This window comes from Eriocheir sinensis, chromosome 48 (genome assembly GCF_024679095.1).
Source record: "Eriocheir sinensis breed Jianghai 21 chromosome 48, ASM2467909v1, whole genome shotgun sequence".
Lineage (NCBI taxonomy): Eukaryota > Metazoa > Arthropoda > Malacostraca > Decapoda > Varunidae > Eriocheir > Eriocheir sinensis.
Window position 1 is genome coordinate 7,542,411 of NC_066556.1, and position 27,347 is coordinate 7,569,757.

A 27,347-nucleotide genomic window follows, 5' to 3' on the forward strand; every position below is an offset into this window, starting at 1 on the left:
GAGCAGAGACAGCAAGATAAAACTGAGAATAACAACAACAAACAACATAACAACAACACAGCAACAAGACTACGCAAACACATAAGGAACTTAACCCAGAGGAACATGCATCGCTTTAACTGACCAACATCGTCAACAGCAAAGACACAAGCATTATGCATTCCCAGGGTGCTCTCAGACTAACCCACACACACACACACACACAGACACACACACACACACACGCACATACTGAGAGCCTGTCCAGTCAGTCCAAATGATGCAGGATCCTCGTCGTGCCGGAGACAGATGGGGTGGCGAAAGTGAGCTCAGGGTGCGGTGCGGTGATGTAACTAAAGACAGAAATTATGCAGGGAACACACAATTACTTAACCCCTTGAGCTCCATCCCCAGAATAGCACTAGAACCTCCCTCTCCAAGGCCAAGATGACGCAATGTGAGTGGTGTAAAGCGGTTTTGGTGGGTGAGGTGACACACGATTGACGCATCACTGACGAGACGCCCTACACGGTGGATCTGAACGAGGGAAGAGTGGAGACAAGCCAGGAGAAGCCAAGGATGAGCTGATGTTAGGAGGTGTTAAGCGGTTTTGTAGTGTGAAGTGACCCATGATTGACGCACCATGACTAGACGCCCTACACGGAGGATCTGAAGAAGGAAAGAATGGAGGTGGAGAGCCGTAGCCAGACGAGGTGGATGATGAGACTCCTGAAGGATACTTTGATGACGACAATGAGGTGCGAGAGGTCAAAGAAAGGAAGGCGGATCGATGCCAGACTAAAAGGACAACACAAAGGAGATAATGAAGGAAATTTGCGATTCCCGAATAACAGGCGGCGTCAGAGGGCCGCTAACACAAAGCAGAGGCAGCTGGTGAACTGAGAGATAACGAAATTCACAGAGGCGGCGGAAAACAGAGGCACGGAGGGACGCGGAAACGAATATATACATTTACCAGGAGCGGCGGACGGGGAAAGTCAGTTGGACAGAATTGGGTGCATAACAGAGACAGGCACGCACGGGGAGACGGACGAGAGGAGAAGGAAACAGACAAGGACAGACGGGGAGACAGACGGAAGAAATTAGAGATAGAAACACAACAACTGGCGGAGAGACGCGAGAGAGAGAGAGAGAGAGAGAGAGAGAGAGAGAGAGAGAGAGAGAGAGAGAGAGAGAGAGAGAGAGAGAGAGAGAGAGAGAGAGAGAGAGAGAGAGAGAGAGAGAGAGAGAGAGAGAGAGAGAGAGAGAGAGAGAGAGAGAGAGAGAGAGAGAGAGAGAGAGAGAGAGAGAGAGAGAGAGAGAGAGAGAGAGAGAGAGAGAGAGAGAGAGAGAGAGAGAGAGAGAGAGAGAGAGAGAGAGAGAGAGAGAGAGAGAGAGAGAGAGAGAGAGAGAGAGAGGGGTAAGCAGGAGAAAGCACAAAGAGGACAAGAAAACAAGAGAGGATCATAGGATAGAGCACAAAAATAGGACACGCTGCGAAAAAGAAGAACTCGGGAGCATCTATGAGAGGCAGAGGATCAGAGGAAATGTGAGGAGGGAGGAGAGGCGGAATGGAAAGATGAAACGAGAGGAGGAGGAGATGAGAGGAGAGAGGAGAGGCGAGCAGAGGGAAGAGGAAAGAAGCAGACGTGCATAGTTCGGGAATATGAGCGGAAATCATAATACGGTTTGAGGATTAAGGAATGCAATACACGGAAGGAGGAGGAGGCGAGAGAGAGGGTGAAGGAGATAGAAGCGAAGAGAAAGTGAAAAGAAGAACCAAGGGAAAGGAGGAAGAGGAAATGGGTTGGAGAGAGAAAAAAAAAGAACGGAGAGAAGGAGATTGAGACGATCTTTCACCCCGACGCAAAGGAGATGGGGAGAGGATACGAATGGGAAGGAAAAAGGGAGAAGGATGATGGAAGAAAGATGAGAGTAGGAAGAAGTGAGAGAGGGAGGGAAAAAAAAGGGAGATTTGAGTCGTTCGTCAGCATCCCTATCCTCTCCCTTCCTTTCCTCTCACTGTGATTTTTCCTGAGTCTTTTTTTGGCCTATTTTCCTTCCTCCCTTTCCCTAACCCTTCCTTCTCCCCGTCCATTTTCTCTCCTGTTCTTACTCCCCTTTCTCCCCTCTCCACCCTTAGCACCCACTTCCCTGCCTGTCCTTTACTCCCCTTTACTTTCTCCCCTTTCTCCCCTCCTCTCCCCTGCCTTCCCTTTACTTCCCTATATTTTGCCACTCCCCTTTCTCTTCTTCCCTTCCCTTACACCTGCTTCCTTGCCTTTCCCTTGTACTATCCTTTCTCCCCTTCCTCCCTGTATTCCTTCCTTCCCTTCCTTCTTACTAACATCTTTTTCTCCTCTCTCCTCCACTACATCTTCCCTTTCCGAGCATCTTCCCTTCTCCGTATTCCTTCCTTCCCTCCTTGCCCTCCATTCCTAACCCTTCGCCTTCAGCTTCCACCGTCCCTAAGATGATTTATTCCAGTCCGTGAATTATCTCCCAGCCAGTGGGTCGCCTTGACTCGCCTCGCCTCGCCTCGCCCAAGTTCTGAGTGTGTACCTATCTGTAATGCTGTCCCTGCTCCTCTGTGTGGGAGGGTGGGGAAGAGCGGGGTTGTTGGTGTGTGTGTGAGTGTGTGTGTGTGTGTGGTGAGGAGGTGTTAGTGGGCGGGTATGGGTGTTAGTGTGTGTTTGGTGGGGACGTGTCTGTGTGTGTGTGTGCTGTCGAGAGGGATATTTGTGAGTATATGTGGAGGAGTATGTATTAGCGTGACTGAGTGGGTGTTAGTGTGTGAGAGAGGAATGTGTTTGTGGGGGGGTTGATGTTTGTTTGTGTGTGTTGGGCGTTGATGTTTGCTTGTATGGTGGGGGTGTATGTGTGTCTAGGTGATTGTGTGTCTGTGTGTTTGGGAGGGTGTCTGTTATTTTGTGTGTGTATGAGTGTATGGAGGCAAATTGGTGGGTAAACATTCCTCTAATCCAATTATATATTTTTACCGCAATTTTTAATCAAATGAACAACAACACTTTTCCAACATTATGTATTTTAACGACAAACTATTTATTTCTGACCAGTGTAGAGTGGAATCGTAATGTATGGTCAATAAGCTATCTATCTATGTATCTATCTATCTGTCTGACTGTACGAGAAGAGACAGAGAAGGAGGAGAGTGCAAAACATAATTGAGTTAGAGAGAAGTGAGAGAAGGAAGAATGGTCAATTAAGCTATCAATCTTTCTATGTGTCCGTCAATCTGTAGGTGAGGGGAGAGGGCGGTGGAGGAAACAACAATTGAGTTAGGGAGAAGGAGGAGGAGGAGGAAGTATGCCCAATAAAACTATCTATCCGTATATCTATCTGTAGGTGAGGGAGGAAGGGGAGGGAGAAAGCATAATAGGAAAGTTAAGAACAGAGAAAAAAGTATGGGCAATAAAACTATCTATTTGTTTATCTATCTGTCTATCAATGTTCGAGGGGAAAGGGGGATGAAAGAAAGCGTGATCGTGGAGTTAAGGATGAAGATAGAGGAAGACGTATGATCAGAGAGACTTTATATCTGTACAACTATTTGTCAATATGTGTGTAAGGAGGAGACAAGGGCAAAATATACTGGAGTTAAGAGAGGAAAAGTAAATCCAACTGTCTGTTTCTGAGGGGGGGAGGGGGATAAGAAACACATAATAGAGGCGTTAGGGATAAGGAGACGGAAAAGTATGTTCAATAAAACTATCTATTTATCTATCTATCTGTCTATATATGTGTGAGGAGGAGGAGGAAGAAGGGTAACGGGTCTGTTTCTGAGGGGGAGGGGGATAAGGAACACATAATAGAAAAGTTAAGGATAAGGAGATAGAAAACTATGGTCTCATTAAAACTATCTATTTATCTATTTATCTGCCTAAATGTGTGTGTGAGGAGGAGAAGGAGGAGGAGGAGGAAGGGTAACGGGGCGAGGAGAAGGAAGGGATAGGGAAATTGAGGAAGGAAAACAGGATAGAAGAAGAATCAGAAGGAGAATCAGAGGGCGTGGAAAGGAAGGGTGACAGGGCGAGAAGGAAGGAATAGGGAAAGGGAGGAAGGAAAACAGGATAGAAAAAAAGACTCAGAAGCAGAATCAAAGGGAGTGGAAAGTAAGGGTGACTGCCTAAACATATAAGTAAAGTTAAAAGGGAAAAAAAGAAACGAAAAAGGAGGGACCGGGATAGATATATTTCCTTTCTTTTTGTGTGTGTCTGTCGCTGGCTCGGACTCGGCCAGGTGGCGTGTTTCTCGTCGCGTCTCGTGGTGGGGGAAGACCCTAGGGAGTCGAGGCCTAAAGTTAGTTGCTGAGTTCGAGGTTTTGTCTCCTTGCTAATGTTGTCGATAGTGGATTTTTTTTCTTTTTTGTTCTGCTATTGCTGTTGATGATGCCTGATTATTGTTGCTATGAAGATTTATTTACCACTTTTATTGTTTATTCTTCGTATTTTTCATGGTGTATTTTTAGGAGAAGTGTTAGTATTAGTAGTTGTAGTAGTAGAATAGTAGTAATAACGATGGTAGAAGTAGTAGTAGCGATGGCTGTAACAGTAGTAGTGGTGATAGCAGAAGTAGGAACATAGTATTAGCATTAGTAGTCGTAGTATTAGTAATGTAGTAGAGACAGTGGTGGTAGAAGTAGTTGTAGAAGTAGTAGTAATAGTAACAGAGTTGATACTAGCAGCAGGAACAGCAACAACAGCCTCAACAACAACAATCAAAACAACCCCAATCGTAACCTCAATAACAAAAACAAAACAAAAACGAAAACGAGTGATCTCAATAACAGTACTCACACCCATATAACCTTCCACGGCGTAGGAGGCTGAACACTTGCACAAACAAACCATAACAAGCTGAGCCAAGTACACGCGATCCCTACCTTTCCCCTTCACAGCCACACACACACCACCTGCACCTCTTCCACGCTCACAACACCTGCGGCTCCAGCACACCAGGAACTTGACCCCAACCTATATATGCGTAGACGAATGGCTCTGTAATCCCTCCTTCTCCTGGTTCATTAGTTGCCCGAGTTACAGGTTGCTAAATTTACATGCTAACGAGGCGTACGTTAATTAGTGTGGACAGACTAGTGCATGGAAGCTGTAAAGGTGATCTGGGAGAGAGGGAAGCGAGGAGAGGGCGAGGGTCCGGAGATGTGAGTGGGAAAGGATGCTGCGTTGAAGGAAGGGATGGAGAGGGAGACAAAGGGGCGATGCTGGCTGGAACAAATTTGAATCGTGGGAAAAGGGGAAAAAGATCACCTGTGCTAAATGTCGTGAGAAATAGGAGTAAAAATAAAAAAAAGTTGTACATTTAAAACAAGAAATAAGATTAACGATAAGGATACACGTAAATAAAGGATGATAAAAGTGATACTTGTAGGAAAAAGTTAAACAAAAGCATGGAAAAAGGGGAAAAAGCAAAGTCATGGAAATAGAGAGATATAAAAGTGAAAAAAGATAAACGCATGTAGACAAGAAATATATACAGCGATTGAAATAGTTAACAAAAAGATGAGAAAGTGAAAACCGTGAAAATAAAATCGTGGAAAGAAGTGGAGAGAGCTCGGACATAACAGCAGCGAGAAATACCAAATAAAAAAACTATATAACTGAAGAAGAAAAAAAGAACATTAGTAGCGACTGGAATGAGCGGTATCTACTAAAGACCCAAAAATGTGATAATAGTGAACATAAAGCCGAATATTCCCATAACGCCAAAGCAATAGCAAGACGGTAATAATAAGCAAAAAAAAAAAGGAAAAAAAAATCACGCCCGTTAAGTGATTCCGAAACGATCTTCCACCCAAAACATTTTCCAGAACTCTTCCCTTCCCTCCTCCAGTATTTTTTTTAAAGTTTCCCTTCACCGCCTTTCCTGTCCTCTTCTTTCTTCCCTCTATGGTCCTCAGATATTCTTTTGACCCCCATATGATCGCCACCTACATTTTCTTTCCTCCATCTCTTCATCTAACATTTTTTTCCTATATTTTCTTCCTTTCCAGAATATTTTTTCCTCCCTCAGCTTTTTCCTCGCTACGCCTTGTCCCAATATTTTTCCCCGAGAAGGTCATCCCCCTCATCCCAACAACGCATTCTATCGTCTCTTCCTCTTGCTCTTCCTCTTTCTCCCTCTCTTCTCCTCTTCCCGCACATTCTCTTTAGTTCTTTTATCCTTGCCATTTCCCCGAAGCTTGCATTTTCACTAAGCCTTCACCCTGTTTTCATTTCTCCATGGCATGTGACGGACACGTATAGATTGTTCTCTGATGTTGCAATATAGACAGACGAAATCCCGCAGTAAATCGGTGAGGAATAACAAGAAATTCAAGGTGTTTATAGGAGGCGAGTCCAGTGGCTTCCGGCGGTCGATGAAGAGGAACCAAGGAAAGCGAAAACCAGAATTGCTTTTATAGGTCACAAGTTAAAGAGCGGCATTTGCAGTGAGGAATAAGAGAGGGGGAGAGAGGGGAGAGAAGGGGGGGTGGAGAGAGAGAGAGAGAGAGAGAGAGAGAGAGAGAGAGAGAGAGAGAGAGAGAGAGAGAGAGAGAGAGAGAGAGAGAGAGAGAGAGAGAGAGAGAGAGAGAGAGAGAGAGAGAGAGAGAGAGAGAGAGAGAGAGAGAGAGAGAGAGAGAGAGAGAGAGAGAGAGAGAGAGAGAGAGAGAGAGAGAGAGAGAATTTGAACATACACCTTTTGTCCCACACTCTAAGCCTCGTCACACACAACCCAAACCTCAAAACCATTTCACTTTACAATCGCGTCATTCACCGTCAACAACTAAAACAAAAATAAAAGTTAAAAATAAAAGCAGAAACAAAACTATCGACATCAACAACAGCGGTAACACCACCACCACCATCACCAGCAACAACAACTAACACAACAGGAAAACAAGAACGATAACAACAACAACAACAACAAAAGGCATTATTATTTGAGAGTTCACTGACCACCACAACAAAAAGAATAACCAAAAAAGGAAACTATACATCAAAAACATAGAAACGAACATCCATGCTCAGATCCACATCACACCACACTGCCATTGCCCTCACTGCCACACACACACAAAAAAAAAAAATAACCTTCTTTTAGTTCTAGCACAAATACCATCACCATCACCAGCATCACCACACGACCACCACATCACCACCTCCACACAAACTACTTCCTTTCATATTCCCCACATTCAGAGTCACCACCATCGCTACCACCACCCACACACTAAATAAAACACTCATCTCTTCCTTTCAAATGTACCACAAACTCCATCATCGCCACCACAATCACCGCATCCCCACTCTCCCACCCATTCCATCAGTACTACATCCTCCCTACCACATTCTTACCTTCCATATAACACTAATATCACTCCTTCGCCACCTCAACATCACTACTTACATTGATCCCAAGCAACATTGTCACCTCTGAAATACCAACACATTAAGTCCCCGTTAACATCACAGAGAAAGAATCAAAGACGCCACCTCCTCTCCACCATCAGCATCATCCATCACATTCAAGCAGCACCAGCAGCCTCTCTCAGACACCAACGCGTTCTTACAATTCAACCCATCTCAAAAACCAGCGCCAAGGAAACATCAATTCCCGCCAAAGTCTCCGGAGAAACATTTCGTCAGTCAGAACCCGCCACTTGAAGTCTCGCGGCGACTTAACGAAAGAATGGGAAGGGAATTGATAAGACAGGCGCGTTTGCATATCCGAGGCGACAAGAGTATGAGGATTGGTCCTGAGAGGCGGGTGTTCCCGGGCTTCAGGTGTGAGAATGAACACCTGTGATTACCTTCGATCACGTGCAGTTTTAAGTCTCATCATATTGAACATTGTCTGGTGATGCTTGAGATTTTGATGCGTTTGAACAAACCTTACAAGTTTTCTCTACCGCACTCTTTATCACATTGTAAAATAATGCACTGTTAACTTACGCATGGTCTTACTTTGTATTTACATTTACTTTATCACGCTTTTTATTTATCTTAACGAAAATCGGGCTCAGAAACTTTGTACGATCTACCTCATATTTAAGATAGAAACTATTCATGATAGTTGGTCGTGTACGTTTGTTCAGTTAGATCGGTCTTTACCGTGACGCGTACCAGTGGTAAGTGTTGTAGGGCGCCGCCTGTCGATGCACGCCGCGACTGAAGCTGTGAGGCGGATATTCACAGGGGCGATGGAATTTGAAATGAGAAACACGACATCCATAAATAAGTGTGTTTCACAATTTCTCATCCTCCTCCAAACCGCATCATTTGGTAAATATTTAAGTATTTTGTGTGTGTTTTCACAATTGAAGAATGAAGGAAGATTTTGACGTCAAGAAGATGTGCTTTTTACTAATTGATTTTACGTTTTACATTTATGTGATTACTGAGAACGGCTTGGGTGCGTGAGGCGTCGTGCTCCGGGGCCGTGGTGGGCGGGTCTCCGGGGCCACGGTAACATTCCAGGCATTCAGCGCGGCGTCTGCGGTTCACCATTTTTTTTTCTTAAAGCCTCGCCATCGAGAGTGGAAAGTATAACGCACGCGATGAAATTCGGAATGGCGAAGAGGCTTTTATCGCGACGGGAAAGGTTCGTTTCACGATGGCGGTGGCGTCGGCAGAGGGAAAGTCATGACCCAGGTTCCCTTCCATCCTCTTTTCAAACACTTTGCTTCTTTTCATCTCAGCTTCCAGCCTCGTAGATCCTAAAGAATGGAAGGCCCAGGAGAGACTTCACAGCAAAATAAATAAAACAGTGATTCAAGAAGTAACAGTCTAGCTTTAAGGTTCCTTATTACTAGTGAAGAAAACAAACTGATTACACGTATTGGTTTTTCCCTTTGAAGTGAAAGGCGACCACTTTATCTCCGGGATGCAAACAGAACTCTGCGTCAGGGTTGATGACCGCCAAGCTGCTCTTGTCGTCAGGGTCAAGGTTAAGGAGTCTGCAGCAGGCGGCGCACGAGTGGCTGCCCAGCTGGACGGTGGCTCCCAGGGCCAACATGTGACGCTGCATCAGCAAGAACTGAAATATGTCGCCGTAGCAGTAATACCCCTTCACCTCCAGCTCCACCAGTGGGCATCCCTCCACCAGGAACCTCCACACACTGAAGAGGAAATTTGAGTGATGGGCCAAATTGACGGCGGAGGTAAGGACGCAGGGATTGATGAATGAGGTTGAGGAGTGAGGGTTACCTGCAGACACTGTCCACGTGCCAGGCCTCAGCCCGTGTTCCACGTTGGTCACCAGCCGCGCCCAAGGCGAGGTTTCTGCGAGGTCTGCCTTTGCGCAGTAATAATTGAATAGTGCCAGGCCGGAGCAGTCCTCAGGCTCCAGCATCGCCGCGACATCAATATGGGATTCTTCTTCCTCTTCGGTGAGCATGCGCACGTAAGTCCGCGACACTCCTCTGGTCAGCCGGCCCGCGGGCCCGTCCCTCAACACCCGCACCATCTTCTGCTTGAACTGAATGTTTAGTGACCGCGAGTCCGACGGCACGAGTTTAATCTCTTTGGAGCCGTCGGCAGTAACGAGTTTAGGCGGAGCTATCACGAGTCTGCGAGCGTTAGGAGGGATAAAGGAAGGCAAAAGTGAGCAGTCACCCTCTCCGTAACCGTCATTCCCGTCATGCATGTAGCCCAAGAGAAGGATTCCGTTGAGTTGATAGGACTGAAGTGCGGCCTGCTTGAAGTCCATTGACTCTGCGCCCACGCTGTCAGGATCTGCCAGAGCCAGTACCAAACCCTGACTCTGGAGATGCGCCTGCGTGATCTTTTCAGTGCAGGTGTGAACCTGCTCGGGCAGCGCCGCGAAGGGCGGGGGTGCGGCCAGAGTGGCCAGGATGGAAGCCGCTCCTTCTGCCGCCACAGCCTGCGTCATGAGGCCCGCCATCAGCTCCTCGTAGCACACCACCTGGTCCTGGACGGAGCTCCAACCCTCGATGTTCAGCACAGCGATGCGAGTCTCGCTCCGCCACACCTGAGTCACCACCGTCACGTCAGGCGCCTCTGCCTTCACCAGCTGAGTCAGACTCATCACACGCAGGTCAGAATTCCTGGCCTCGACCTTATCGCCGTCCCCTTGCTGGTTCAGAATCATTACACAATACGAGGGGCCTTCGACTATATTGTCCTTCTGTTTAGGGAAGCATCTCTTAATAAAACGTCTGTCCAAGTCAGTGTTTATCACAAAGACTCCGGGAACTAGCTGAAGAGACAAGGACTCGTCACGGCTGATGGCAATGATGATCTGAGTTTCCTCCCGGGCAATGATATTATTCACGAGCTGCTGCGTCGTGCTCTCCTCCAGGCACCCCACGATCAACAGGCGCCGAACATGGGGTAATGGCGGCATGTGCCTCGTGATGTTGAAAATAGTTCCCAAGAGTGCCTCGAAAAGTTCCTGGCAGTTGTTGCTGAACCAGGCAATGTAGCCAACGATGGCGGCTACAACAATGGCCTGGCTAGTGGCCGTGGAAGGAGTCATATCGCCGTAACCGACGGTGGACACGGTGACGTAGCCCATGTAGATGTAGTCCCAGAAAGAATGCCAGGCCGTGACTTGACCCTCGTCGTCCGGGTGAATTCCCAGCAGCTGTGACCACTCCTCGGCGGTCTGGATGGCACCAGCGAACACGCAGACGCCCACAGTGATGCACGTCAACTGGAACAGCCTCCGCTTCACCGAGGCTCCGAAGAGGCGGGTGAGCAGCGCTGCGAAAACCTCTAGGGTCTGCGGGTACGCGAACCTTATCAGCACCAAAAAGTGGTATTCACTGATGACGGCTCTGTGAGTTATTTTGCGGACCGTGTTCACCAACAGCCAGCCGTCCGTCAAAGAGGGGACCGCCTCCGGCATGTGGCCCTCCAGGATCTCTACAAGAAGTCGGATGAAAAATATAAAGTCGACTACGAGGATGACAACGTGCAGGGCTGATGTAAAGGAGCAGGACTCGACGTAGAGGTCCTTGGCGTGGAGCCTGATGAAGAAGAGCAACGCGGCAACGGGCGTGAGGGTCGCGATGAGGCAGTGAAACGCGTTCTGCGGGCGGACGAGCTTGAGTCTGGCGAGGCGCACCGCGGCCCACCCGAGCATCAGTGCCGCGTACAGGCCCACGGTGGCGGCCAGGTGCACGCGCGGGTCCAGCAACACGTAGCTCTCCGTACACCCTTTCTGCATGGTCTGAATTATGTAATTTTAAACAAGCGGTATGCTTGACGTGGGGTTGCTGCGGCTATTGTGGTGTGCCGAGAGAATGCATAGGACGAGAGAAAAAGGAAGAAACGAGGGTACTGAATGAACACATGAACTCACCAAGACTTTAAGCTTCCTCTTCCTTTCAACGAATCATTCACTACACCAAGTAACTGTTTCACCATCCCTTCACGCCTTTGTTTACCCTCTGAATGTGCTATACAGAACAGCCTTCCCTCCATCTTTCAAACGCCTTTCTCCTCCTACATTTTATACAACACCCTCCTCCACAGTCCTCCCTCTCTTTCCCGGCCACTCACGGCGTCTCCCTCCCTCCCGCAGGTACACGCTGAGCTACGAGTACCCCAACAACTGGAAGCTGCAGATCCGTTACGCCCAGAAGAGGGACGAAGGGCTGTACGAGTGTCAGATCTCTACCCACCCTCCCAGGATCATGAGGGTGTTCCTATCCGTCTCAGGTGAGTTACATAGATAGATAGATAGATAGATAGATGAAGAGAGAGAGAGAGAGAGAGAGAGAGAGAGAGAGAGAGAGAGAGAGAGAGAGAGAGAGAGAGAGAGAGAGAGAGAGAGAGAGATTAATATTCAAGGCACGCTGTAAAAAGCTTCTAACACGCGCCGCACAAACATACATCCTGAATATGAACGTGCCGGAATATATAAACGGAGAACAAGGAAAGGCAGAGAGAAAGAGAAAGTCATACGCAACAAACACGAGGCAGTAGAACGCAGCCATGCATTAAAGAGAAGGGGAGAGAAAGAGAGAAAATAAAAAAAATGCAAAAACAAACAAACATGGGATATATATTAAAGAAAAACACCTCAGAACCATAGAAATAAAAAGTGATCGATGGAGGACAACAAAATTTTTCCACTTGCAAAATTAAACTTCATACGAGACAACACGGCAAACTTTTTAATAATAACAAAAATAATAATAATAATAATAATAATAATAATAATAATAATAATAGGAATAATAATAATAAGAAGAAGAAGAAGAAGAAGAAGAAGAAGAAGGAGGAGGAGGAGAAAAGAACTAAAACAAGAACAAGGTCAAAAACAAAAAAAGAACAGGAAGAATAAAAGAAATAAAAGAACAAGAAGGATTACAAATATACTCCTCTTCTTCCTCCTCCTACTGCGACTACTACTTCTACGACACTACCATTACTATCAATATCAAGGTAAAAAAAAAAAAAGAATAAAAGAAATAATTGAACATAAAGGATTACAAATATACTCCTCTTCCTCCTCCTCCTTCTCCTCCTACTACTACTGCTAATACTATTTCGACACTACCACTACTGTCAATATCAACAACAACAAAAACAGTTCCTCGGTGTACTGGTCGGCGGAGTCATACATTCACTCGCGCGCCTCTTAACTCAGGGCGGAGTGCATGATGCAGCCTCAACCCACTACTTTTTGTTCATTCACTCACACGACTCGCCGGTCTAATCCCCAGGGCTCCGTCAGATTACATTCCTTGCATTTATTATTCCCGCTTTTTGTGTTGTTTTATTTGGACCTGACGGTGTGGATATATATTTTGCACTGGACACCTATGAGTCATCCGCGCATACTCGCTTTTATTCTTTTTTGTTCTTTTTTACACTTATGAATTGTCTATTTTACACTTTATTTGTTTTTGTTTTTGTTCGTTTTCAACATGCATAGGTCATCATTTTTTTTTCCATTGTGCAAGTCGTGTGTTTTGTTGTGTCTCCCTTTGAATCGTCCTCTATTACTCTTTTTTTTCTTTTTGTTCTTTCTACACTTATGAATCGTCAACTAATACCGTTTTTCTTTTGTTCTTTTTTTTTCTTCTTGCGCAGTTTATCAGCTTTTTCATTGTTCAAGTCCTGAGTTTTTTGTGTCTATCTATGAATCACGCAGAAATACTCGTTTGTTTTTCTTTATTTTTACCTTTGACTCATCCACTTTTACTCGTTACTCGTTTTTTTATAGTTATTTTTACATTATGCAGAGTCGAACAGGTTTTCCATTGTGCAAGTCGTGTATTTTACGTGTATACCTCTGAATCATCCAATAAAACTCATCTTTTTTATTTCTTTTTACCTTTGAATCATCCACTTGTATTTCCTTTAACAACTTTTCATTTTGCACAGTTTATCAGTATTTTTCCACATTGCAAATCGCGCGAGTTAAGTGTCTACCTATTCATCATCCTCTAATACTCCTTTTTATTGATTTTTTTATTACATCATGCACAGTTTATCATGTGTTCCGTTGTGCAGGTTGCGTGTGTAAAGTCTACCTCTGAATCATCCACTATCACTTTCTCTTTTTTTTCCATCATACAGAGTTTATCAGGTTCTCCACTGTGCAAGTTGCGTATGTTAAGTCTACCTCTGAATCATCCACTAATATTTTTTTTCTGTTATTTTTTTCCATCATGCACAGTTTATCAGCTTTTCCATTGTGCAAGTTGCGTGTCTTAGCGTCTCCAGAATGCACGGAGAAGGAGGCGATGGCGTGGTGTGGCAAAGAACTTCCCTGAAACTAAATATTTATCCGCTTTGGGCACCTGAGAAGCGTCCAATCATATAATTCGGTGTTTCATAATGTCTGACTTAATTTCCCTCTCTATCTTGCAAGTCGCGTGTGTTGAAGTGTTCGGTGAGTGCGCAGGGAAGAAGGTAACGAGGTGGGAATGGAGTGAGGATAGAGTGGTACAGTCCCTTCAACGTCTATTTATACTGTTTTGGCGTCTCGTTATGACTTCGTTTCTATCCTGGAAGTCGCGTGCGTTTGAGTGTTTGGTGAGTGCGCAGTGAGGGAGGTGATGAGGTGGGAGTAGAGTGGCAGAGTCCCTTCAACGTCCATTTATACTGTTTTGGCGTCTCATTATGCTTGACTTAATTTTCGTTTCTATCCTGGAAGTCGCATGCGTTTAAGTGTTTGGTGAGTGCGCAGTGAGGGAGGTGATGAGGCGGGAAGAGAGTGGGAAGGAGCGGCAAACCATCAGTATCCTCAATGTATTATCGAAGCGGACACATGAGAAGGATTCAGTTACTTTTTGACTTCAGGGTACTTCGTTTTTTTCTGGCATGTCTCGTGTGACGTCGTGTCCAAGTGGTGTCTGAATGCACAATGGAAAATGTCATGGAGTGGAATGGCAAGGAACAAAAAGGGATTCAGTTGCTTTATTTTGGTTTCATATGCTTGTTTTTTCTGTCTCGTGTCTAAGTGGTTTCTGAATGCACAGTGGAGAATGTCATGGAGTGGAATGGCAAGGAACAAACAGGATTCAGTTGCTTCCTCTTGGTTTCATATGCTTCTTTTTTTTCCATGTCTCGTGTCTAAGTGGTTTCTGAATGCACAATGGAGTAAGCAATGGAGTGGAATGCCAAGAAAAAAAGGGATTCATCTGGTTTCTTTTGTCTTGTGTTTAGGTTGCTGAAGCCTTATTTCCTTCATTTTGCGTGTCCAAGTGGTTTCTGAATGCACAATGGAGTATGTAATGAGGTGGCCTACCAATAAACAAGGAATTCATACGGTTTCTTATTGTTTGGTGTCCAGTGTGCATAATTTTCTTTTTTTTTTCGTTGTTTCGCGTGCCCAGATGGTTTATAAATGCACAATAGAGTATGCAATGAGGAGGAGTGAAAAAAAAACATTCATTATCCGCCTTCACGTAGTATTGAATTAAGACGTCTGGAAAGGATTCAACTGGCATCGTTTCTTTTGTTTCCTGTTCAGTTTGCATTTTTTTCGTTGTTTCGCGTGCCCAGATGGTTTATAAATGCACAATAGAATATGCAATGAAGAGGAGTGAAAAAAAAAACATACGTTATCCACCTTCACGTAGTGCTGAATTAAGACACCTGGAAAGGATTCACCTGACTTTGTTTCTTTTGTTTCGTGTTCAGTTTTCATTTTTTTTACAAGGGAGAAGGGTGAGGAGGAAAGCCGCGTGCCAAAAATGTTTTCTGAATGTACAATGGAGGATGTAACAGAAGGGGAAGGGAGGGAGGGAAGGGAGGGAAGGGGGGGGAAAGGCCAAACCATCCCCCAACTCGCTTTTTACCTAACCCAATTTTAACCTGGTAGCCCAAATTGGGTTTACTGAGGCCAAAGTTTGCCCTCCTTTCACACAAGTTAAGTTCGGGAGCTTACACGACCTTGGCGCATTCTCTCTCTCTCTCTCTCTCTCTCTCTCTCTCTCTCTCTCTCTCTCTCTCTCTCTCTCTCTCTCTCTCTCTCTGTCTCTGTCTGTCTCTGTTTCTTTCTCTGTCTCTCTTTCTCTCTATCTATCTCCCCGGGCTCTTTAACCAATTATTACACACTCCAAACCTCTAGCAATCAATTTGACTCCACTATCCTCAATTAACTCTATCAGCCACTTCTAAAACGACCAAGGCAACTCCACTACTCCGCCCCTTCACTACAATTAACCTACCCTAACCTTACCCAGCACGATCTGATCAAACCAAACCAACCAAGTATAGTAAACCAAACCCCAATACCTTTTAGATTATGATAGAGTGAATGTGCCTCTACTAGGACTATAAATTCTACGGATGCATCACTACACATTTCATTTCCTGGTATAGTTGTGGTCCTGGTTATTGTTATTTTATTTTCCTTGTTTATCACCGTTTTCCTTGTTTCTGCTACGCTCCACGGCTTAGCAACTTTCGCTTCCTTCTATTTTGTTTTGATTTTGTGTTTGTTTACTTTGTTTCACTCTTATGAGGGCCAATACCTTAAGCCTTTCTCATCCTATAATCCTTCTCCTCCTCTTCCTTCTCCTTCTCCTTCTCCTCCTCCTATTCCCACCCACCTCGTCCTGCTTCTGCTCCCCCTCCGCATCCTTCTTTCCCTTCTTCTATTCGTCCTCGTCCTCGTCCTCGTCCTCGGCTTCCTCTTCGTCTTCCTCCTCCTCCTCCTTCTCTTCTTCTTCCTCATCCTCTCATCCATCGCTTTCCCTTTAACCAGATTCTGACCCCACACCCCATCACCTCCTCACCACCTCCCATTCTTCTCTCAGTACCACCAGCTCCGCACCACCCATTCTCCTCTACTACCACCAGTCTCCCTTTCCCTCGAGCCCTTATCAATCCTTCTTTCCTCCCGTTCCACGTAATCCGCTTCTCCACGCTTCTACGTAGTCTGTGTAGGATCGAGAATTCTATAGACGATACAATTGTAGTTTCTGAGTATGTTTCTTCTCCTCTCTTCTCTACCGCACTTGTCCCATTTATCTTCTCGATACTCCTTCCCCCTCCTCTTTCCACTCTTCCATTCCACTTCAATACCTCCGTTTCCCGTCTCTCTCTCTCTTACAAAACCTCTAAATCTTACTTTACTATCGGGAACATTTCAAACTTCTTCTCTTTAAAAGTCTCCGTCTCTTCTTCCCAACATTCCTATATTAAAAACAATTCTCTGAGAGCCTTTCTTTAAGTAACGGTGGGAGACGAAGACAAATTTTAATAAGGCTTAGTAAGGTTTCCAATCCCCTTCTTCAGCCTCGGTTCCTTATTGTTCTCGTACGAAAGGGATCTTGGAAATACGCGGAAGAGGTCTTGGAAATAACGTTGATCCTTTCCCGAGACGCCGGGGAATAAAGGTAATGTGAAAGAATACTGTTGGGGAAATGAGAGACAGGGATAAAAGACTGGACTTGGAAGTGAAGGGGAGGGATAAAAAGGAGGATGACGATCAGGTTAGGGAGTGAGAAGGAAGAAATATGAGGAAAAAGGAGAAATAACATGGAAGTAAGATGATTTGAATGAGAGAGAAAAAGATAAATGGACTAGAAAGGTAACCAGAGGAATAAAATGGGTAGGTAAAATAGAAAGAAGCGTGGGAGAAGAAAAAAAGTGAGGAAGAATAGAAAGCAAGGGATGGAGAGTAACGGATACAGGAGAAAATGACAAAGTAGCGAAAAAGAAAGATAAGAGTACTCTGGAGAAAAAAGAGGAAGAGGCATAAAAGAGAAAAGGAGGAAGGAGGAAAAGCCGGAGGAGAAAGAAGTGTGGTAAGAATGTCTACGAAAAAGTGAAGTGGTAGACGAGTAGATGGAAACGGTGATGAAGGAGATGATGGAGGTGAGCGAGGAGAGGAGGAGGAGGATAGAGGAAAGAGAGGAGAGGAAGAGGATGGAGGTGAGGGAGGAGAGGAAGATGGAAGTGAGGGGGGAGAGGAAGAGGAGGAGGAAGATGGAGGTGAGGGGGGAGAGGAGGAGGAAGTGGAGGAGGATGGAGGTGAGAGAGGAGATTATGAGGAGGATAACAAGATGACTGGAAAGGGATTTAGTAAAGTATGATTACGTATTACCAATATGTACGAGAAAAAAACAGACTGACAGACAAAGACAGACACAGACAGGCAGACAGAAAGACAGAGAGGATACGCCCAATATAAGCTTCACACTGGCAAAAAAAAAAATACAAAATCCTACCAAAATATTATTCCACAGAACTGCCAACAAAAAATCAAACAAAAAAATATGTATAAAAAACAGAGCTCTGAAACCAGGCTTTAAAAGTACGCGTTAAAAAGCCACAATAAAACCCACCACTAACAAAAAAAAAAAAACATACCCCATACAAAAACGTTCAGAATCCAAATAAACGATGGAATCCAATGCGCTATATGTCCAAAACTACACACACCAACGGAATCAAATGCTGTGCAGGGAGGGAAGGCGACGCAACAGGTGGAATCAGGTCGCCTATGATTGTGTTTGACTAATTGAAAACCTTTAGAGCTGAGTGATGAAGGTGAGGGAAAGGATGGATAAAGGAGAGAGGAAAAAATAAATCCGTGTGAGACCAAAAATGATGTAGAGATTTACCGAGAGAGAAAACGAGACTGGAAACGTGAGGAAAAGAGAGGATAAGGGAGAAATAAATAATGAGAGAGAGAGAGAGAGAGAGAGAGAGAGAGAGAGAGAGAGAGAGAGAATGAGTGTTGGGGAAAAAAAAGAGATAAAAATGAGAATGGAAAGAAAGGAGGGGAAAAGGAAGGGTACGGAAGATAAAATAAAACAATGCATATGAAACCCCCCCAAAAAAAAGATGCAGAAACTTAGGAAGAGAAAAATGAGAAGGGAAATGAGGGAGAAAAGAAACAGAATGCACGAGACCCTTAAAAAAATATGAAGGGTGAGTGACAGAGAAAATGAGACTGGAAAAAAGGATCGAGAAAAATATGGGAGAAAAAAATAAATGCGGGTGAGTGAAGGAAATTGATCCAGAGTGTTAAGGAGTCCAGAAAAATGAAAGGAAAAGTGAGATAAGGAAAGGAAAGGTCAAGCAGAGAGGGAAAAGTGAGGTGACGAGAGGAAATAATGCAAGGAGGATGAAAAACGGGAGGAAGAGAGGAGAAGGAAAAACGTGGAAGAAAAAAACAATGATAGGAATGGAGGAGAAAACTAGGAGATCAGAATGCCAATTGGAGAGAGAGGAGAGGAGAGGAGAGAAAAGGATAAGAGAGGAGAAAGAAGAGACGAAGGAGAGGAGATGGTCTGGCAGAGAGAGAAGAGAAGAGGAGTGGAAAAAAAGAGAAGAATAGCGAAGAGATAGGAGATAGCCAAAGATAAACGAGGAGACAAAAATAAAGGAAATAGAAAAGCCAAATCGCAAAACTGAAATCAAAAATCAACATGACAAAACATGGCAATCACCACATCCATTACCACCACCATCACCACCACCACCATCACCACAATCACATACCGTCGCTGGCTGAGCAATCTTATTAACCCCCAAACCAGCTCTCCGGAGGGACCCGCGCCCCGGAATATAAGCGTTCGGGTCCCTCGAGGCGCCGAAATAAAAGCTTCGATCCCACGTCAGAGGGGGAGGAAGGGAAGGAGAGAAGAACGAGGCCAAGGACATCAGTGGTTCCATTATGGCGTGTGTTTTAACCCCTACCCCCCACCCCTCTCTCTCTCTCTCTCTTAAAGGAGTTCGTCAGAGAGAGAGAGAGAGAGAGAGAGAGAGAGAGAGAGAGAGAGAGAGAGAGAAAACCATGACGGATGGAATTTAATATCGTGTGTGTGTGTGTGTGTGTGTGTGTGTGTGTGTGTGTGTGTGTGTGTGTGTGTGTGTGTGTGTGTGTGTGTGTGTGTGTGTGTGTGTGTGTGTGTGTGTGTGTGTGTGTGTGTGTGTGTGTGTGTGTGTGTGTGTGTGTGTGTGTGTGTGTGTGTGTGTGTGTGTGTGTGTGTGTGTGTGTGTGTGTGTGTGTGTAAGAAAAGTTTGGGGGGCATCCAAACTTTTCTTAAGAGGAGGGGAAGGATAGGTAGGTAAGGTAAGGTAGAGTAAGGTCAGGTAAAGTGAGGCAAGGTAAGGGAAGGTAAGGTAAGGACAGGTAAGGTAAGGGAAGGGAAGACAAGGAAAAGAAATGAAACTTCGGCGATTACACTTGCAATAAAAAAGTTCTCCTCCGATTCGATGAAACTTTTGGGAAAGCAGATTCTCCGACAATTTTTCAGTCCCTAATCGCCTTCGAAACTCAATTGTTTTTTTTTTTTGGGAGGGGGGGATACTTTTTTCTCCGCCTCCTCTTCTCACATCCCTGCCTCTTTACTTTTCCCTTACCCTTCCCTTCACTCTTTACCTTGCCTGCAACCTACCTCCAACCTATGCTCTTATTCTCTTTCCCTTACGTTCTCTTTGTTTTCTGTTTCCTTTTCCTACCACTAAAACCCTCCCATATTATGCTCACCCTTTCCTTTACTCTTCTCACTTTCCTTACAAAACCAACCCTTTTCTTCCTCTTCTTTATCTTTCCTCTTTCTTTCACTTTGCACCTCTCCTCCTTGCCCTTATTATACCATTCACCCCTCTTACGATTCCATCTTCAACCTCTTCTTCATTCCTCTCCCCTCCTTTTACGTCTTCCCTAACAATTTATCTGTCCACACCTATTCCCCTTCTTCCCATAACTACCTCCTCCCTTTCCCCTTTTCCCATTCCCTTTACCCTTCCTCCCAAACTTCATGCATGTTTTCAGGATTCCCCTCTTCCCCTTCCTCCTCGGTCCTCGCCTGCCCTCTCTGCCTCATCGTCTCCCTCCCCTCTCATCTCCATGTTCCTGCGCCGCTTCATGTCCTACAAGTTATAATTGCATGTATGAGGAGATTTAAGGTCGGCATCTCTGGGCAACGCTTCGCCCTTTATCAGAGTTCTCCGCAGCAGCTGTGTCAAGAGGCCCCCGACTAAAGCTTGACTGAAACACGACGCCTTTGGTAACTACACGCTTTTAAAAGTGGATGTGTCTCGTGTGTTCAAGGATTTAGGTCCATTACAATACATTAGTCGCCCCTATTTAGTATCGGTGTCCTTCTGGTGGTCTTTAAGTGCAATGATGTGAAAAAAAGGAACAACTTGATTCACCTACAAAGGAAACGGGTAATAGAAAGAATGTACAAAACTGAAGCTCAGAGATGTCTTGTAGGAGTTAGGATCATTTGAAGGAAGTAATACAGCGGAATAAAAGCTGTTTTAAAGAGCTTTCGTTCTTTCATTCCTTTCACTGGAACAGCCTTCATTCTGCTGTATTTCCTGCTTCAAGTGATGTAAACTTTTCAAGACATATCAGGGCCTAAGTTTCATTATTTTTTTATATAATCGGCTTTCTTTGTCGGAACATCGTTTAGCGGACATTTTTCTATATACCTCTTCATCTTCCTAATCCTTCAACAAACAAAAAACATGTCGAATCATAATTTTAAGGGTTATGTCTTATGCATGTCTTCATCTTCCTAATTCTACCGCAGCAAACAAACCATTAATCCTGTAAAAACGTACCTATCCGCAGAACATTAGCTCCTCTCATTAGTCAAAACCCATTCCCCGGTGCCAGACATTCTTTTATACACATAAGTTTGTACATCTTCAAGTTCTTCATCTTCCCAATTCTACAACATCAAACAAAACCATCTTTCCCTAAGAATGCAGCTGACAGCATATTATAAGGTCGGTATTCTTAAACGCTTCCTTCTCTCTCAACTCACTTCCTGCTCTCACATAAACTGCTTCTAAAGGCCAAAAAAGAAGTTAAACGCGTTCACATAAGTCTTTTTTCACGCTCACGGTACACAGACTTCGTCAAACTACCACCAGAGTCATAAAACTACCCATGAAAATATCCATAACTCCTACGAAAGCCTTGTCAGCTGTGTGTTTGGACCCCGTATGTTTAAGAGTATGGCCCTTGGTAAGTCCCCTTGAATAACAAAGACGCTTTCCCCAGTGCCGGACATCGAGGTGCGTGACCCCCGGGGCGAGGCGGTGAGCGAGGCATACTACCGCGTCGACTCCACGGTGGGCCTGCAGTGCGTGGTGATGCCCGTCCCGCCCAGCCGCCCCGTGCTGTGGACCCGCAGCGGTAGGCCCGTTACCACCATGCCGGAGCGGGGCATCAGGTGAGTGCTGAAGGAGTGAGAGGAGGAGGAGGTGGAGGAGGAGGAGTGGTAATAGAAGTAGCAGTTACAGAAGTAGTAAGAGCAGTGTGAGTAATACCGGAATAGTAGCAGAAATAGTAGACAGGATAGTAGCAAAAATGAAATAAGCAATAATAGTAGCGAAAGTAGTATTAGCAGATGTAGCGAAGTAGTAGCGGGAGTAGATGTAGTATTAGTGGCAAAAGTAGCAGCAGCGAGAGTAATAATAACAAAAGACGTACAAGCAGAGTAATAGCAGGAGAATAGTTGTAATAATATCAGCAGAAACAGTTGCAGAAGTAGTAGCAACAAAAATAGCTTTACAAGTAGCAATAGCAACAATAGTACAATAAAGCTCTTCCCTCGGCTGTCATCCCTGTATACACACTCACCTGTTGTACAATTTCCCACCAACAAACATTGAGGTGGTGTCAAGTAATTAGCGGATGAGAGCGAGCGCACCTTTGTCGCACGCTTTTGTCAGGGTTCCCGCGAAATGCTGCAGCGTGCTCCCAGCGGTGAACCCCCGGGGCTCCCCTCCCAACGGCGAGCCACAACACAAAGACGCCAGCCACACACCATCCGCAGACGCTCCTTTGTCACTGTGCTTCGTCCTGCCCGCCGCTGTGTCGCAGAAATAGTCGGCTCAAAGTCAGAGAAAACGTTAGAAATAGTCTCAGGATTACTTGTGGCTCATGTAGTTCTCAAAGTCATATAGTAATAGTCAGAAATAGTCTCAGGAATAGTTGTGGCGTAGGTTATTCTCAGGCAGTCATAGGAAGTCAGGGTCTCAAAAAATGGCATTGTTTCAGAAGTAGTTACCCCCATATGTAGTTCTGTATCACTCGTAGTCACAGGAATAGTCAGAAATAGTCACTAAAATCACTTTTATCTTCAGAAAGTTATCTCTTATGTACCTCTGTTTCAGTAGTAGTCGTAGAAATAGTCGGGAGCACTCTCAGGAATCACTTCTATCTAAGGAATAGTGACCCCATATGCAGTAGTACCAAGAATAGCCAGGAACAGGAACAGTCTCAGGAATCGGTTTAAAATGAATAATCGTTTCGTATGTACCTCTGTTTCATTAATAGTCACAGGAATAGTCAGGAATAGCATCGAAAATCGGTTTGTCAAGAATCGTCAGTCCGCATGTACGTATTTCTGTCCCAGCAATCGCTTAGAATAAGTTGCCTGCATCTCCGTCTCAGAAATAGCCGGGAAATGCCTCAGACGCTGTTATCTTTGTCCTTCCCTCTTTGTGCGTCTCGAGCCGGACTTGACGCAACTCTTCCCTCTCACGTTTGGTCCTAAACAACACAAACTTCCCGCCGCCGGAGTCTAAATGGAGCCGCCTCGCCGGTGTTAGCAATAATGTTTCTTTTCATACCACAACACACACACACACACACACACACACACACACACACACACACACACACACACACACACACACACACACACACACACACGCACACATACACACGCGCCCCGGGAAGAACCTTCACTAACTTTCTTTTTACTTATTCCATTGGTAAGTTTCCTCTTTGGGTGCCTCGGAAGCAAAGCGATGACGAGGAATCATATATCTCTAGCGTGTCGATTTTATTATTTTTGTTCACTTGGCGTCACTAATTATCACTCAAGCTTTCCTGCCACCTTCCTTTACGACCCGCTTGCGAGGAGCAGACTCTTTAGAAATGAATTGACAGGTGCAAACGGTCTCTCGGTGCATCATAAGGGAATACACGTGTGAGCTGAACGAAGTGAGATTCTCCGATGAATAGAAGCATGAGGAGGAGGAGTTTTAAAGATGGTGGTGCGTGGTATCGAGAGGGAGAGTGCTTGAGAGTCTGAGAATCCGTGAGAGCAAGGAGGAATCAGGTAATTGAATAAAAACCGATGTCGCTGAAGAGTATTTCGAGATATTGAATGAAAAAAAGGAGAGCAAAATGAAATGGAATGGTGGGTTGAAAGAGAGAGAGAGAGAGAGAGAGAGAGAGAGAGAGAGAGAGAGAGAGAGAGAGAGAGAGAGAGAGAGAGAAATCAATTATGTACAGAAATTAAACTTGAATACCATCATGTCCCCGTGTCTAAAATTTTGAGCGACAAGAGCGTGCGTGCATCACAGTTCTTTAAAATACAAACGAAGGCGTCTGAGGGGTATGAGAAAAGCATGAGAACCTTTACTATGCAGCATAAAAAAAATATCAACATTATTATATGACTCAGCATCTTTCATAACAAATACTCTTGAACGTTCATCCGGTTTTGTGAAATGACCAAGATCTCTCGCCTTGTATTTCTTGTATCGTGTCTTGTCTCGTATCTCTATTCTCTTCTCGTGTTCTTTTTCTAGAGTCTCGTTCCTCTTGTCTAGTATCTATCCCTATACGCAATATCTCATTTCCCCGCAGGGTGGACACCTCGCTCATGGGCTCCGGCCTCAGCTCATGGCTCCACATCGCCCGCGCCGCCGTCAGTGACTCCGGCAACTACAGCTGCACCGCCGGGGACACTGTATCCGCTGACGTCCGCGTGCACGTGCTGGATGGTGAGTAAAGAAACACGCGTCATGGCCCTGTGTCAACACGCCCGCCCAGACCCTTCCCACGGCTCCCCTCTCCTTTCCCCTCTCATCGTTTGCCATCCTCTCATTCCTCCCTCTCTCCCCTCTTATTATCTGCAGCCCACCTCTCGTGTCCCTTTCACTACACATTATTCCTCTAATTCCCTTTGAATCCTCTTATTAAACGACTGCCTTTCATTTCGAAACAAAATATTTTTTCATACACTCTGCCTGCTCCCAGAATTTGACCCAAGCCTCTTTAATAATGCACGAAATTATTTCTAAATGTTATATTATCTCATATCAGTAACAATAACTAGCCGAGTAAATGCGTTAATGCGTCAAATTAAATGGCAAAGTGGAAATATTAAGAGGATTAAGAGGAAAGCGTGACGTGATATAAACTTTTCCCACCATTTCTCGTTCACCGGATTTTCGGAGAAGTTTACTCGTCCACGTGTCCACCTGCCCACTTGTCCACCTGTTCAATCCTCTTTCCCTCCTACAGGCGAGAGCTCAGCCGCCATGCAGCATCCAAAATCAGGAGGAAGCAGACCAGTGCCGCGCCCCGCCCACCACCTCCTCGTCCCCCTGCTGGCCAGCCTCCTCGTCCTCCTACTCGTCCACACCTAACCAGCGAGTTCCCTCCCCCCACCTGCCAGTGTCTGTACCCACACACCTACACTGCCACACCCACTGTCTCCCCACACTGTACATAACCCACATCCACACTGCTTCACGCTATCATTGCTGCATCCAGGCGGTGTTCTTACTTATATCACCTGGTTTGTAGTCGCCCTGGTGTTACGTTGGAAAGACTGAATGTATGTGCGACACTCCTGGTGCTGCTACACCCACCCTCTCAGTGCTTAACATACATACATACATACATACATGCATACTCCTACATACATACATACATACATATATATACACAGACTCTTTTGTATATGTTGTTTTGCAAAATAAATATCGCAGCTCCTACATTATTCTCACTCCTCAGTGCAGTTTCCTCTTAGCCCCCCCCTTCGCTGTCAGGCCAGACACAAGACTTTTCAAAGGAAGGAGGGAAGGGAAGAAGGAAGGAAGGAAGGAAACGATGAAGGTCACAAAAGGCGCAACACAAAGGCAGCAAAACTTTCCGTTAAGAAAACACCCACAGAAACACCCACACCCAGCCGCCCGCTCAACAACTGACGCACGCAGGCACACTCACACACTCACACTCACACACACACACTCACACACACACACACACACACACACACACACACACACACACACACACACACACACACGTTAGCAGCCTATTTTGGAGGTGATGATGACACAAACTTTCACAATCACATCTCTCTCTCTCTCTCTCTCTCTCTCTCTCTCTCTCTCTCATTCTAATCGTTGTAGGCGGACACACGTTTTTACCAATTAGTTTCTACGACATCCAACTCTATCACAAGATCTTCAGGTTCTCCACGCTTCCACTTGACTACAATGCAAGGACCAAAAGGCGGTGAAAGAAAAGGATGGCGCACCAATCACCACGAGCAAAGAGTTGAAAAATGGTATTGTCTTGGGGTGAACACGAATTAAGTGACTCAAGAGGATGTATGCTTTACGAGGTGAGGCTTGTGATAAATAGAAACTGGAGCTGAAGAGGAGCAGAATAAAAAGAAGAAACAAGAGCACTGATATTGGTGGTGTAAACTGCAGGAATATCAGCTTTTTGGCGCCCACGCATTTAGTTCAACAGCAAAGTCTTGGGAAATCTTCTACCACATTTAGTACCAGTAGACAGTCGGCAGAACATTTTTAGCAAGATTTCTTCCAGATTGCATCGACTTTCCAAAGCCTACAAGACAATTGGTGTGTTACGGGTGGAGCGGTTCCCGGGCAGCGACGCGGTAAACTCTACGGACACCGCCAGCCAAGTTTACATTATTTCACGGCTCCCTTGATGGACAATGTGATTGCCCGAGATTTATTCCGCCTCGAAACAGATTTGTCTTACATTACTATATTATTCACAAGTTAGCAGGGAGAGTAACGAGCACGCTGATTACTCCTCGTGTCGTAATGAGCTCTCTTTCTTACCCCTTGCAGCCACTCATTTCTCCCAGCTACCATTGCTACATAAAATATCCATTAGTTCTTGATGTGTAACAGAATGAGGAAATATCAAAGAAACCGAGTGAGGAACGAAAATTAAGAGCTGGGGTAAAGCTGTCAGACTTTTATAATTACTGAGCTGAGGCAAATAATATAGAAACATGTAGGACAGGAGCATGTGAAACTGACAAGGAATAGGCAAACTTATCTTTAACCGATGAAACTAATATGCCACATGTCCATTACTTAATATAATTTTCATCGTGATATTTTAAGCTTCAATGAGGAACATCATAAACAACCAAACTCCACACATGCAGCCCTCGTTATACGCTTTTGCAACCCAGCACTCAAACACAGAGCCGCTTCAAAAGCTTATTCATCCAAGTTATAAATTTTGCCTCTGCACTTTATTCGATCAGCAGGGTACCAATTTCCCTAACATGGACAGAAACTACAAAGAACCAGTTTCATTCTCCTTCTCCTCCTCTTTCTCTCCCTCTTCCTTTTCCTCTTCCTCCTCCTCCTCCTCCTCCTCCTCTTTCTCTTCCTTTTTCTCTTCCTCCTCCTTCTCTTCCTCCCCGTCTTCCTCAAAAATGACTATCTCTTTTCCTCCTTCTCTTACTCCTCAAACAAACTTACACATTTTAATTCTCCTTCTCCTTTCCTTCTTTCTTCTGCTCAAACAAACTCATGCATTTTCCTCCTCCTCTTCCTCCTCCTCCTCCTCCTACTCCTCCTCCTCCTCCTTCTCCTCCTCCGCCTCCTCTGCAGCACAACCCCAGGAGTGCCGAGAGGGAGGCGGGGATCTGAGAGGGTACAAAGCCATTCAGCGGTGCAAACATAAGCCTGCCGGGGGGAGGAAAACACGGCGCTGAGGACGATCATGATCACGCACACATAACAGTTAGCATCTCCGTGTCTCGCCGCCCCGCCGCTGATGATGTTCCCTGCAGCGCCTCCTACACGTGTTATTAAAGCGTCTGCATCTTGCGTGTGAGTAGGCTGGGGTGGGCAGGTGGGTGG

General features: G+C 45.3%; 1 protein-coding gene across 1 annotated transcript in view; it reads left to right on the plus strand.

Annotated features, from left to right (window-relative positions):
- Window positions 1-25,187, plus strand: part of LOC126981534 (hemicentin-2-like) — a 172,603-nt gene extending 147,416 nt beyond the window's left edge. Inside the window, exons 5-8 of the mRNA XM_050832731.1 lie at window positions 11,548-11,684; window positions 21,460-21,631; window positions 24,064-24,200; window positions 24,724-25,187. Coding sequence (XP_050688688.1) covers window positions 11,548-11,684; window positions 21,460-21,631; window positions 24,064-24,200; window positions 24,724-24,848 — 571 coding nt within the window. The 3' untranslated portion in view covers window positions 24,849-25,187. The remainder of the gene's footprint in view (window positions 1-11,547; window positions 11,685-21,459; window positions 21,632-24,063; window positions 24,201-24,723) is intronic.
- Window positions 25,188-27,347: the final 2,160 nt, after the last annotated feature.